We start from the raw sequence: 15,340 nt of genomic DNA, 5'->3' as shown, positions 1-15,340 counted from the left end.
CTTCATCAAGTCATCGAACTTGTCATCCCTCAACTTCACACCACACATGATTACAACACCACTGCTCTTTTTATCTTCTTCAAAATGCCCTTCTTATTTTCACTCAAACACCCATATCTCACTCCCATACATCACCAATCTCACACAACACTTCTTAGAACACCATTCATGTAATATTTGAAGGGATTCTTTTTCTGTGTCACAACTCTCCATTCCACCTCTAGTCCACCATCCCTCAAACTTTTTTTTGGGGGGGGGCTCTTTCCAAAGAATAAAACACAAGCAAGAACATTTATACCATTTAATGATAATTTTAATGTTACACATAATCATTCTACATGTACTTGGAACAAACTAACAATCATAGTTTAACAAAGAAATGTTGCCGTATGAAAATAATATGTACAGGAAAAGATTATTTTCCACAACCCCATACAGATTACCTAAGACTAAAATAGACTTTCCACGCAGTTGGGCCCTACAGTTTGACAAACTTTGAAGTTATTGTAAAACTATTTAATACACCGACAAGGGTTCCTAAACACAGTCAACATTTCATTAAAAATCAGATCCAATTGTTCTCATGAAATATATTTGAATTGATAATAGAAACATGATATTTGTATTAAAAGGAAAGGACTTTATTGAAGATAGATTTTTAATTCCAATTTCAAAGGTGTACATGTTGAATCCGGAGTTAAATTGATTAAGTATAGTGATAATAATAATTGGCATTTATATAGCGCTTTATCAATCTACGACTGCTCAAAGCACTTCACAATTATTATTACCCGGTCACTGGATTCATAGCATTTCAAGCAACAGGTTAGGCGCACACTTGCTAAACCAACCACAATGAAGGTTGTTTCCTACCGGTACCCAATTACCTGGTTGAGAGTGGCAAAGTGTAGATTGACGCTAAGCCATGGTGGGATTCGAACACACGACCCTCTGATTACAAGGCGAGAGTCAGAACCGCTACACCACGGCGCTTCCACAATATTAACAGTATTCTAAGGTTTTTGAAAAGACAGACAAAATCTTCCATTTTAGGGGAATAAGTCTTACTGCGCATCGGAGGAGATCACAGCATTGGGGTAGAGACCATTCTGCGTCACGCACCATGTGCTAAATCTAAAGCCTACTCTTAATATTTGGTAAATCCAAAGACAAATCAATGGGGTCTTTCCACATAGTGTACCCAGAATGTGTGTCAATGTACTATTCATTTTACAATAAACGCATTTACAAATCGGTTGAAATAATGCCATTTGAGGGTGTGTCACTGTTGAAGTTGTATTTATCATCTACCAAAACAAACCGACTGTTGTTCCTGCAAAATTTGCTCCAATCTAGATATCCCAGAGGGCATAGAGTTAGAGTTGGGATAGTAACAAAGATTTTGGTTCAGAATAATCCCAAGATAATGATTGGGGGTTATTCAGTTATGGAGGTTGAATTTTATGTTTGGCTTGACATGCAAATTTTCTTTCGGAGCGAATGGAACCGATAGGGGAAATCATTACAATAGTCATTTTGAATGGGTAAAAATCAATAATAAACACAGCATTTATTATGCGCCATCTATGACTCTGCTTCAAAGATACCATGTTGGATAGTCTACTGAAAATCTGATTAATAACAACTACATGTATATTCATCCATATTTGTATGAAATCGCTCTAAATATAACGAATCTTTCCAGCATGTGATTCGTCATGAAATAAAGAAAAAACTGTAAACTTCACAGGAACAAGAAACACTTCCTTTGATAGTCAGTGTCCAATGGTATAGATGTCAGAACAAAGCAGTTCAAGAAAACACAGTAGATGGGCGACTATTCTATCCTCTTTTCCACGTAAATTCATTCAGTTACTGGTTGAACAAATTTCCATCTGCAGAGGAACCGGTGACTTTGTTTTAGTAATCTGTTGGAGTTGTGGGATGCAAAATACAACAAGTAACGGAGGAATACAGATATCGACTGTTGTTATCTACATCTCTGCTATGATTGCCTCAATATCTTCCTTTGAGAACATCTGGAAATTCTTCTGTGGTGTGATGGTTGCTACCTAAAACAAAGAAGAGCAAATTGAAAATAAAATGTGATGAACATAAAATTGCTAATACAGTTACGTCTGCACATACCAAACTTGCAGAAGTCAAAGCAATCTTTCAGACCGCGGAGCCGTTTCGTAAAGAGTTTAGAATGACTTGGCTTAAAATCGTACATGAGAGCCAATAGGCATATGATATTTGAAATGTAAACTAATCTCATTGATGAATACTCATTAGTGTCCGCCCTCGAGAGTGATCTGACCAATGTAGTGACGTGTTCTATACTGCATGCAACTGAAAATTCAAGCGCAATTTTAGGTCTCACTTATGTCTTTGTGAATTACCACTCCCCCAGTAACTCATAACAACGTATGTTATTCAGCTCTTCTAAGTCATTGGCCTAATTTCTTCTACTACTACTATTACAGTCACTACTACTACTCTTATTATTTATGCTTGTTAGATCATCATATTAATGCTTGTAGATACTTAAAGGGATGGTCCGCGCTGAAAATATTTATATCTTAATACATAGAGTAGAATTCACTGAGTAAAATGCCGAAAATTTCATCAAAATCAGATAACAAATAATAAAGTTATTGAAGTTTAAAGTTTAGCAATATTTTGTAAAAACAGTCATCATGAATATTCATTAGGTGGGCTGATGATGTCACATCTCCACTTTCCGTTTTGTTATGTTATTACATAAAATCATAATTTTTTCATTATTTCATACTTGTGTGAATAATATGTCTACCCTATAATGAAATAGTTGCAGCAATAAATATCTAATGCACTAAATCAGTTGTCAATCCAATTTTTCTAGTTCTTGGAGGAAAAAATTTGAATAAACCTAATTTCATATAATAAAATACAAAAGAACAAGTGGAGATGTGACATCATCAGTCCACCTAATGAATATTCATGACAACCGTTTTCACAAAATATTGCTAAACTTTAAAATTCAATAACTTTGTTATTTGTTATCCGATTTTTAAGAAATTTTCGGTATTTTGCTCAGTGAATTCTACTCTATTTATTAAGCTATAAATACTTTCAGCCCGGACCATCCCTTTAATGATGGATGGGGGCATTTGGGGGGCTTGCTTGAAATGGCAGTCACATGTTGACCCATTGTTCTTAATATTTTTATTTTAATTTTCCTATTCTGACCTGGATGGAGTTTGGGAGGAAGACCAGCAGGTTATAGTCATTGGCCCGTATTCTGAAGTCGGGTTTAACTTAAACTCAGGTTTAAAGATGGTTTAAGATGGTCAGCCAATTGTTACATAATTACTAACAGTATAGATATCATACTTCAGCTCATTCGGCTCTCAAATCATTCATAAACATAATTGTGTAGGAAGTATAAATAAATAATTGTCTTCACCATCGATGAATCAGGAAAGAGCACAGTAAACATCAGAAACATACAACTTAATAAAAATTTTGATACTTTTGGCTTCCCATACTTAAAACAAAACTTTAAACCTGAGTTTAAGTTAAACCCGACTTCAGAATACGGGCCATTGACTCAAGTTAACCTTTTCAATACCCAGGCAGCCTCTTCAACTCTCATCCAGTTCTTATTTTCCTTTTCATGCAACATGCATTGCTTTAATTGTTCATCTCATTGATTTGTGTATATATATATATGTAACTCGTTATTCTTTTGTTTTGAAATGCAAAATAAAATAATGATATTAATAATAAGAACTACTACTCACCTCTACATTTGTTGAGCTAAGTTTTTCCTCCATGACCTGTTTGAGTACAACTAGTGATTCCTTGCATGCCTCTTTCAATGTCATTGACTGTAAGAAGTGAAGAAAATATATTTCATGAGTCAGATTGCTTTAATAACGAGCACTTTTGGTTCTTAGTGCAGCAAACAGCTTTGAGTTGCAGGTCAAATTATCATGACCATGACATTAATTTCTACTTAATTCAGCATTTTTTAAAATCAACAAGTGACACAAGGCTCCTAGGAATGATCATAAAGCTGATCTTAAAGTTAGACATCTCAAACACCTCTTTATGAAGAACAAGCCAAATGGGCTTCTCAGTCATTTTAAATCACACTAGCTAAAGTTGAATACCGTAATGACATTGTATGGATTAGCAGTGACTTCTAACATACATTTTAATGCAAAGTATATCATTAAAATAGTGACATATGTAAAAATACACTCAAAATATGTGATAAAAAATGACAATAAATATATATGGCAATTACACATTAAGTCATACATATGACTTTATGACCTGCTCCTCGCCCACCTCTCCCTTTTGAAAAAAAGGCAATACAAAACTAGAATGCACTTTAACACAACCTGAAATACCTTAAATGCAGTGGCTCAAAAATATCAACTTTCCGTACATTATAAACAGAAAAATAGTATGAACATAGAAAAATTGTGTTCATGAATTTAAATGTGGAATCAGATGTTGGGTTCACACAGTCCTCACCTTGTGATAGATTTCTTGTAATTGTGATTGGGCTCCTTCTGACCCTGATCCAATAGCTTTGGCATCAAACTGAAGGAATGTACCAGAGGGATCCATGTGATATCTGAAAAAAAATTATACATCAAAATAAAAGCTTTACTGTCACGCTTTATTAACAATAATTGTGTGATTAATTGACAGGAAACTTGTTGCAATCTTTTTCCCCAACAACTTAGCAACTGACAAAATAAACCACTTAGTCAACATTTTCACAAGAGCAAATACATATTCAAATTCAAAGGAGAGGTCATGATCGACCTGGTACATCAAATACGAGCTGTTACCGAGATAACAGAAACACCCACCAAATTGGTTTGTGCACTTGGAACTAGTCCACTTATCAATTTGACTTGTCAACAGACTCACGCTATCTTTAAACAAGGAAAGGCAACTTTAAATAGGCCAAATAATTGTATTATAAATGACTGGAAATTATATAATCACGAGCAACATATAGATTATCAAATACTTACAAAACGGGTCCTTTCTGATCAATACCCGCAAACAATAAGGCTACTCCAAAAGGTCGACTCTGTGTTAGCAGAGATAGAGAGACAAGGAAAGAGAGAAAGGGTATGGCATTTAGAGATGAATCTATCTGAATAACTGGTGATAGCTTTTCTTCTAATGTCTCAAAATAAAAGCTTAGTGTTGCACATACATGGGCATTTTCACCACAGATGGACACAGAGGCAAAAAAATCAAGTTGATATTCATGTCAAATGCTTTATGTTTTTTAATAAAACAAGACCTGAAGTTTCCGAGACAAAAAAATTTCTGACTCTGGCAGCCATTTTTTATTTCAAAATGGCTGCCAAAGTATGGATACAAATTAGTGTTGAAAATAGTATATTGATACATATTTTGTTTTGACAGATTTTTAAAGAACAGGTTTGATCATGATGTTTTCGCCTGTGATTTAGCTTGTTATTATAACACTTTTTAAAATCCCATGGAAAGGAACACCAGTAATTCATTCATCTGATAAAAAAACATTGATGAAGTATGTGATATGGTATGTAATGTCAGTTACCGAAAACATGAACTTTTTTTTCTAATTTCCTGGAAAAGAGGATATATTAAATGAAACTTGGTAGATTTCCTCTCTAGGTAACACCCCTCCCTTCTACACCAAAATTAAAGATTACCAATGAACAATGAAGCCATAGGGTACCATTAAATATATGTAATGTCAGTTACCAAGTGGAAAATGTAATGTCAGTTACCGAGATGTAATGTCAGTTACCATGATAAAACGTTGGTTACCAATATTGAAATGCAAATATGTGGTCAATTTTATGGTGAAGAAATATTGTATACTTGTTATTTAAGTCTTTCACTTTAAAAGTCACACCAGAAGGAGCTTGCTATTGACTTTTAAAAGGTATAGTTCACAAGGAATACTATATGAAATTATGAAGGAAGTTGCATTCCCATCAGGCAAAAAAAAATTACTATGAAATTGTTTTGTACATGCACTTACCAAGTACCTAATTGTATCAGACAATTTTTTGTTTGGTTTTCGGGGGGGGGGGGGGGGGGGGGGTAGGGGGTACTTTTCCCAACCTATTGCCTAAATCTGCAACATTTTTTAAGCTTAACATTGTGATGAAGGGGATTTCCAGGGTCCCTTTTTTAGTTTCTAGGATTCTTTTGAGCATTGCCTCGCTAAAAGTAAATTCCTGGTTTTTATACCTGTTAGTAGTGTGGATGTGTGATACAATTTTGTTTTTGGTTTACAAGTATAGATGAAAAGTGAAATTTGACAGTTCTGATCAATGTTGCATGGATCTACTAAAACTGTTTTTTTTTTTTTCTAATTTACAAATAGTTCAGTTTCAGTTTAGAAGCTGGAGTTTATTTTTTGTTGACAGCTTAAAAAAGAAATTAGCAAAGAAAATGATTAAACAAATTATGAAGAGAATTGAAATCCGACAGATATGAAGAAGCATCGCTTGCACTGACCAGAATAGAAATCAATAAAACTACATGGCTGCATGAGATTCAGGGGAGGGGTACATGTAGCCTAGGGGAGGAGACCCTTATTCATTTTGCCTTTTTTGAGGGGAGGGGGAGGTTGGAGAAGGAAAAGGTTTAAATAGTCAATATAAAACTGATGAATATATTATGGGTGTATAGTCAGAAAAATCCATGTGTACAGTCAATGCAATATTAAATTACTATAGGAAAACATGTAGCTGCTATGACCCCCCCCCCCCCCCCCCGAGTAAGTAAAACATACATTTCTTATCTTTTGATAATTAAAAATGTGAAGTATTATGAAACTTTTATGATTTTAAAAAGCCTTACATATAAGTACCAAGAAAATTATGCCTTTGAAAATCATATAGCACTGGTAAATGTTAATGTGTATTGTCAGTTACCAACAAGTAATGATAAAAATCTTCAAATCAAAGAAAGGAATTAAGAAAAAGAAAAAGTTTTTTCATTGAAATGTTCCTAGAAACTCGGGTATACTTCCACATCAAGCTCACTTTCATGTGAAGCCCTGCACAGAAGATACAATGCAATGATTCCACACATTTGACTTCCATGTGTTATCTCTATGGCAAATTAAGTGTAATGTCAGTTACCGTAATGTCAGTTACCAGCATGGTTGTGGAAAAATTATCATAGCCCCCAAAAGACAAAAACGAATTGTCTAATATTTTGACACATCTTAACCTAGTAACAGAGGTATATTTACATATTCAAATTATTACTCTATCTACTCAGGGACATGAGATATTTCAATTTTAATGAACACCCTGAAATTGCATGTCCTTTTGCGTAATGTCAGTTACCGACACATTTTTGCTTGCTGATGCGTAAAAAAATGTGGTTACATAAAAAAACTTAGTATCAGGTTATACAGCAAGGTTCACTTTATTAACTCTATCAAAAGCAAGCTCCCATCATTTGTTGTTTTAGAGATACACACAATGGAAGGTGTGAAAACATTGTGCCGTGTAATGTCAGTTACCGTGAAAATGCCCACATGTACTATGAAATAATGTACTATGGGTGTCCCACTCATCAAGCTTTTGCTTTTAGGGGCACGAGTACGTACCTCAGTTTCTCATAACTCAATTTATTTTCAAGGACCTATTCTTTGGAATAATTTACCGCATTCTATTAAAACATGCCGAACCCTCAATTCTTTCAAACGTTATTACAAATTACATCTTTTAAGTTTGTATTCTTAATTTGCTTGTATAACTACGCTATATATTTTGAATGTATGTGTTAATATATGTTTTCATTTATGTTATCTTTTTTTGTAATATTTATTGATTTTGTCTTACAGTTGTTGGGTCAATGCTCAATAAGGCTATCTGCTCTTTTTTGTCGGCCCCTCATTCTCATAAATATGTTTTTTGTATAATGTCACAATGTTTTACTTATGTACCTTATGTATGTTTTTCATGTTTTTATTGAGAGTGTAAATAAATTGAATTGAATTTAATTAATTATTTAAACTATACTGTACATTCGTGTATGATTTTGTATATATTTTGGTTTGTACATTCATTTTCTAAATGATTGAATAAAATGAATTGAAATTGAAAAAAAATAACACAACAATACAAAAAAGTGAGATAAGTGAGAGTAACTGAGAAAGGGTGCATTAATGTTTAATTTCTTATAGAAGAACAAGCATATTGAAACAAATTAAAAATTCTGATTAAAAGTGTCACAATGGAATATTATTGATGCCACTCTAGTAGGCAAGGAGCTGAAAACAACCAGATTGTGCAGTACTCAATGTGGATATGCACAGAGTCAGGTGAAATGCTATAAACCATAAATGTATTTATGAGTGATGGGTGTTTAAGCTCCCCTGTAAACTGCATTTTGATCTCAGCACATTTCACAATTCACTCTGAACTCATAATCTCTATCAGCATTTTAACAAAGATGTGCAAGGTTTGGACCGAGTCTAGAACACTGGAACGTCAGAACGGATTCCAAAAACATCTTTCTTGTTCCAGTGTCAGCAATACAATTCATACTAAAGATTTATTTTTGAGAGTAAAACATTCAGTTGACATACCATGGCCCCTACTCCTGCCTCATCATCTCCAAACTGAAGAGCAAGATTAGATACAGCTTGAGTTACACTCTCTACGGACATCTTCTCATTGTACGTAAACCAGTGACTCTGGAAAAATTAAATAAGTTGGAAAAAAGAGAATGAAATCATGAACTCACTAGAGGCTGACTTCAAGACTTTCTTATGTATAATATAGATGTACATGTAGCTCAATCTAACATATTACAAAGTCTTATCAGCAGTAAGATGAAATCACTGCAAAAGTTGGCAAATAACACACAACCATTTGAAATAAATTGCAGGCAAACTTGCAGAGGTTGGTCTCAGCAAAGTTAAAGGTACATTCACTTGATACCTTCATCTCTGTTCTTTTAGTCATGTCAGTCAAATATCCTCTAAATCCAAAGATGTTTCATCAGCCAAAGCAGATTCAAAGATACAATATTGAATATACAAAATTTGACAAGCAAAAAAAAAAAAGGTCTTCACTTTAAAAGGGGGGGGGGGGGCACACTTCTGTTTAAACAGCATTTTTACATTACAAATTTTTATTTTGCTTCTCAAAAGGGGGGGGGGGCACGAGCCGGCTGTGCCCCCCCCCCCCCTGGATCCGCCAGTGACTGAGTTCAATTAGATTGGGGTTAGAATTAAGACTAAGCCGAGTACTTGAGCAGAGATTTAAGAAAAGGCTTGTGGGGTAGACGAATGGCCCAAGTTCTAAAAACAAACAAACAACAAACAGTTGTTTTAACAAATGAAGAGATCTAGTACAATTTCCTTTTCTGTTATCATATTTTGAGATCTGTGCTGGTAACTTGTCATCCTTACCTGTGCTTCAACTCTTGCCCTGTCAATCATAGTCCTAGAATCTGCTATAAGACCGCTCATGGCACAACCAATGTGGCTGTCGACCTCCACGATCTTCTCAATACTCGTGGCTTCCATCAGAGGTGATGTCACTCTCTTCTCAACAGCCAACACAATGCCCTCACTGGTCCTGATTCCAATAGCTGTAGATCCAAGCTGCAAACAACACAAAGTTGGAAACATACATAACAGTGTAAATTGCAGACGTAAATTCTTGAAATATCTGGCTAGAGATTTATTACATCTGATTCATTAACAATCAATCCATTGTTTATTTTTTAATTTTTATTTTGTTAATTGCAATATCTATTTTATCCTCTTTTTATATGTTCATTCTTAAAAAAAAAAATATTTCTCAATCCTCTTGTAATCTTTGTCTCTATGATCCATTTTTCTTTTTATTCAACAATTAATTTATACATTTCTATCTAACTATCTGAAACCTTGATCTTATTCATTCATCTCTATATTCATATTAATGACTTTTTTAATCACTTTGATTTAACTATGTTTCATTATAACAAGAATAACACGAATCAATGCTGTGTACAAACCTTAATAGCTTCTATTGCATATTCCACTTGAAAAAGACGTCCCTCAGGAGAGAACGTGTTGACTCCCCTGCCAAAATAAAAGTATGGAAAAGAGAAATTAGAGCAATGTAAAAGATGGTTAGAAACGGTATACACCGGGAGGGGAAAGGTTGGTTAGGTGTGAAAACTGACCCTGATTTATATATCCCGACAAGAAAAACATGGTCGATCCAATAACGATTATTCCCTATCATAGCTGTATAATGAACTCCTGTTCTACAACCATCCATAACATTTTCTGTAGACTTTGAAAGTTTCCATCCAAAGCAAACTCTAACACAGAAAATCTTTTGGATTTCTTTATGTGAAGTATGACCCATATATATGTACCTGTCCATTGGTTGTTATTCATTCTCTTGTGTATCAAAGGCAACTACATGCCAATTTTCTACAGGAAATAATGTCCTAGCTACTCAACACTATGGCATAGCAAATAGTTTTAGTCATGGCACCATATGACAGTTGTACAATGCAGACCTCTGAATCATATAAAAATGAACATAGGCCTATTGTTCGGAGTGTGATAAAAAAAATAAGTATTACCTGAATACTACTTTACGTACCTGTCATATTCTGATCTGGTCTGGAACATAGTGAAATGAGAATGTTGACAACACTAAATACCTGTTGGAGGAAACAAAAACCAATGGAGTAATGTGATGGACAGCAATACTTCTATTTTAAGAGTGGGCAAATCTTTCATCTATTTTATGTTAATATTTTTGGACCACAAGTAATTTTCATATATGCCCTTGTACTCTTTTTAATTTTCTGGCACTTGGCACCGGACTACCCCAAATTATTACGGTAATTTAGCATGGGCCATAGCAAATCATACGTTCAACTCCTGCCAACTCCCTCAATCAAGTGGGATCTATTCTCAAAACTTCAGACCGTGGAGTAGGGTTGCAAAGGGCTGGAAAGTTTTCATAGATTTTATAAACAAATTTCCAGGGAAAGTTTAATGAATTTCAGCTGCCAGGAATTTGGAAGACTTTTCGTTTTTTTCACACAAACTGCTAAATTTTGATTTTAAATACAACACCACCACTGATCCTCATGCTTTAAATTTAAATTGCTCAGGACACAACAGAGCCAAGATATTTATTGAAATGTAAATACATAATAATCAACACGTATATCTTTTCCAAATGTAACATAATAGACCACAAATATACAAAATGAATATCGATTCAACATGAAATGAAGGAAAACGCATATTATTCGCTTATGATCATTTTCTTAATCAAAATCTTAGTTTCTGAGTGTCAAGGGCTTTACCTTTATATATGTAACTAACAAAGTGTCTTCCATTTACCAATTCATAATAACCTGCAAATAGAACACCATATAAAGAGCCTAAGGCAGCCTTAAGATTAGAAGGACATTGTTGGAACACTCATGGCATGCCATGGCGCATCTCCTCCGACTTCGGCTCAATAAGGTTTATTGCTAATCAGAACCGCAATGCATTATGGGATTGAAAAGGGGGCAAGCAAGCTACATGTAGCTCCGCGCACTGCGGACTGTCTGCAGTGCGCAGAGCTAGCTTGCTTGCCCCCTTTTCGATCCCATAACGCATTGCGGTTCTGATTAGCGAAAAACCTTATAAATGACGATTAAGTTCTAAATAATGTAACTTGATCATGGCATGCCCCATTCACATTTTACATGCTCCATCAATCACTTAAATTCCGGCCCAATACATATTTGGTTTACGTACAATTATCGTAGACGTAGGGTGATCAGAGAGTGATCATATCCTGCTAATATTGGTCATTTCTTTTTAATAAAATATTTTGATAAATAAGTGATTTTTTTACCTGAAAAGATGCATCAAACAGAATTTTCTTCCTCTGTTTTCACTTGCAAATTATGCAACATTTTTTGTTTTAGGCACAAACATTATTTATATCATCAGAAAGCTCAAACTCTATACTCAGGGGTGTGAGTGGTCACAAATAAAAAGATCTGAAAAAAGCTGAAGAGTGTTGAAAAAGTCTGAAATAGAAAGAGCTCCCATACTTTTTGTACAGAGGAAGGTCAAAAATAAGCTGAAAGCTGAAAATCAAAACAAAAATATTTGAAATCAGATAAAAATCTGAACTCTCACACCCCTGTATACTTTCTTACAATGTCACTCTTGATATGTGGCATCTTTTAGATGGGTCAGCAGCCAGCTTTTTCCATCAAGATGCAAGACAAGATTTCTGAAATTTCTGAGTAACATAAAATCCAGAGTTCTGATTGGCTGAATAATGTTGTCAAAACAACAGGCGCGGGTAATTTGAAGAGATTACCACATGGTGAGTGTGACCTTGCAGAAGCCCAGTGTGGGGAACATTGGAATTTGCGTGGGTGTGTGGTCTCTATGACCAATCAGAGCGCAGTATTCTTGTTTTTGAGCTGTTAAATGTACTTGGCCTATGAAAAGCTGGCTGCTGACCCATCTAAAATACATCTTATAAAAATTATATCATACTAAAGCTTAGATCTTCAGCTTTATCATGATTTAAAAATCATTTGTGCTCAAACAGAAATTAAGTGTGAAAAAACAACAACTTTTGTCGCATGAAAAAATTTTGTTTCACGTTTTAGATCAAAAGTTTCCCCTATATTAGTATACAAAATCCTTTTAAAAATCCAAACACATGACCTGAAAGAATGATTCTTCTTCTTTACAAAGATACCAAAAATATGAAATTTGGTTAATATTATTTTTAGAGCAGCAATGCGGATTGGCAATGCCAATGGCCGAATAAAAAGAGGTGTTTTCGTCAGCATCAGGATAATTAACAATACAAAAACCCTCTAGTCATGAATATCACTTGGATAAAAGAAGCTACTTTTTCAGGGCTTGCCGACTGACTGTTGCGGTGGGGATGGCGTTGCATTGGACGATTGAATAATTTACACAATTTACATAGGCCCCTACGGAATATTTTCCAACATAATTATCTATGTGTGGGACCGTACTGAGACTAAGACACTGACCTAAAGACAAATTAAGCCAAAATTGAGGCATCATGATTGTTAATATCACCTTCAAAATTTCAATTAAAGGCTATTTTTTCAACCCAAAGCAATTTCATTCTAATCTTACCGTCGTTTAACTTGAAATGGGCAGGCTAAGAAGATCTCTTTTTTGCTGAGCAGTCTTCGGCGGAAGTATGTTATGTTGCCGTTGCATTGTGGGATATTTATTTTACATGTTTGCGATTCGGGGTAAAGATTGACGTCACGGGGTGTGGTCCCTCTTTTTGCACGGGAGCGCATTATGTGGAATTGCACATAGTATGTTCATGTGGAGTAACATTGAACATTGAAATTGAGTGCATCCTGCACATTATGTATTTTCAGTTGACAGTGATCATTCCTCATGGCATGATATACCTAATATCGGTTGAAAAATATGTTCAAACGAGAAGACCTTTATACGCCCTGAGTCATCATTGGTATAGAAATTGGCAATGTCTTCGTTACATCAAGGACAGACATAACAGCAATTTTTTGCATGGTAGCATAACCTATCTTCGTACATTGAAAATGATGTATATAGAGACTTCTATCGTTTAATAGTCAGTGCTGGTCATGACACACGAGAAAATATGGTCTGCAGGATGGTACTTTTCGAATTCCCTGCAAAGCAAGGTGATATCACGACGACAGCCTGACTGATGGGAGGGGGGCTGATCGAGTGGGCTTCCGTCCCCCAAAAGGGAAGCCTATGGATCGGTAATGATGTACGCCACGGGCGTAAATCCGGGAGGGGGATATTCCCCCCACTTTTCGGAGGGTGGTGGCGTGTACAATCATCCCCTCCCCACTTTCAAGACCAAAAAAAAAATTCATCATGTTATGTTATGTTATGTTATATCGAGGTTTTTTACCTGACTGCTAAGAAAGCACGAATGCCTGTGAGCAAGCAACCAGGGGACCGACAGCTTAAGGTCCTCTCCGAGGGACCTGTTAATGAGGATAAATGCCTTACCAAAGGGCACTAGCGCACCACTTGGGAATCGAACCCGGGTCACCGGAATCCGAAACCCCCGCTCTATACCGACTGAGCCATCATCATCATCAAATAGTTAATACTACTATTAACTTAATGTGTGGATTCTCTAATGTGAATCAAAGTGCTCAAATTGGCCTAATTTTTGCATTCGAAAAACGCAAAATTTCTCGTGCGGTCGCTCCGCTCCCGCGCTCATTCTGACAAGAGTCTGGTCGTGACAACATAATAGGCCCTAGCTATATAATTTATTGCAAAAGTTATAAGTCTTCATGTCAAAATATTCAAAGTTGTCAGCTCGTGCTTCTGTACCGAGAGTGGTTTAAATTCTGGATCCCCCCTCTCTCTTAAAAAAAAAATAGCTCGCGCTTCGCGCTCGCATTATGTTTATTCATTGAGATACACAGCTTGTTCAATTATACATACGGAATCTGAATTTGTTCTTTCTATAAAAAGTGTGAAAATGTTAAGTTTTCATGTCAAAATATTGAAAAAAAATGTCAGCTCGTGCTTCGGTACCGAGAGTGGTTTGAGATTTAAATCTCAAAAGAAAGAAAGAAAGAAAGAAATTTAAAAAAAAAGCTAGCGCTTCGCTCGCATCATATGCTTCTGATACATTTTTGAAACATTTTTAGAGAAAATCAGAAAAACATTTTTCTGAAATATTTTGTTGAAATATTTTAAAAACATAGTTTCATAACATTTCAAGAACGTTTGATGTTATTGTTAGAATATTCTAACAGAATGATAAGTTCACGTCCAATTTATAATATTCAAAAGATGTTAGTAAAATGTTATTTTGTTTCTCAAAAAATGTTAATATAAAGATGTTTTTTAATAATCTTATTAATTTTTTTTGGAAAACATTTGAAAAACATTTTTCAAAAATATTTTGTTAAAACATTGTAGAATCGTAGTTTCAATTCATTTCAAGAACTTTTATCATTACTGTCATAATATTCTAACAACGTTTTTAAAATGCTATTTTTACATCCAAGATATAACATTTTAAAGATGTCAGTAAAATGTTACAGTGTTTGTCTTAAAATGTTATAATGATATCACAAAAACGTCAAAATTAATATACTTCTGATACATTTTAAAAAACATCAGAAAAACATTTATATTCTGAAAACATATTTTCATGACTTTTTATAACATTAGATTTTATTCTTAAGAACGTTCTTAAGATGTTAATTTTACATTCATTATGAAACATTATAAAAACGTTAGAAAAAATATCATTTT

The 15,340-nt window shown here is 34.7% G+C and overlaps 1 protein-coding gene across 1 annotated transcript; it reads right to left on the bottom strand.

Annotated features, from left to right (window-relative positions):
- Window positions 1–291: 291 nt before the first annotated feature.
- On the bottom strand, window positions 292–13,552 carry LOC129255946 (proteasome subunit alpha type-5-like). The gene is made up of 9 exons (XM_064096287.1): window positions 13,184–13,552; window positions 10,644–10,704; window positions 10,042–10,108; window positions 9,449–9,643; window positions 8,621–8,728; window positions 5,040–5,098; window positions 4,528–4,630; window positions 3,786–3,872; window positions 292–2,072 (listed from the first exon to the last, which is right to left on the bottom strand). The coding sequence occupies exons 2-9, from the start codon at window positions 10,670–10,672 to the stop codon at window positions 1,995–1,997; spliced, it is 726 nt and encodes a 241-aa protein (XP_063952357.1). The 5' UTR covers window positions 10,673–10,704; window positions 13,184–13,552; the 3' UTR covers window positions 292–1,994.
- Between the last annotated feature and the right edge of the window lie 1,788 nt (window positions 13,553–15,340).

Source organism: Lytechinus pictus, chromosome 3 (genome assembly GCF_037042905.1).
Source record: "Lytechinus pictus isolate F3 Inbred chromosome 3, Lp3.0, whole genome shotgun sequence".
In the NCBI taxonomy this organism is placed as follows: domain Eukaryota; kingdom Metazoa; phylum Echinodermata; class Echinoidea; order Temnopleuroida; family Toxopneustidae; genus Lytechinus; species Lytechinus pictus.
The sequence above is the reverse complement of the archived record's forward strand: the minus strand, read 5'-3'. Positions and strand labels throughout refer to the sequence as shown.

What these genes read in the sequence shown, in the direction of transcription:
- LOC129255946 (XM_064096287.1), bottom strand. Translation starts at nt 10,672, where the DNA reads ATGTTCCAGACCAGATCAGAATATGACAG. An exon ending in ATGCAATAGAAGCTATTAAG is followed by an intron (nt 9,644 to 10,041) that starts GTTTGTACACAG and finishes TGTTGTTTGCAG; the next exon opens with CTTGGATCTACAGCTATTGG. An exon ending in GGGCAAGAGTTGAAGCACAG is followed by an intron (nt 8,729 to 9,448) that starts GTAAGGATGACA and finishes TAATTTTTCCAG; the next exon opens with AGTCACTGGTTTACGTACAA.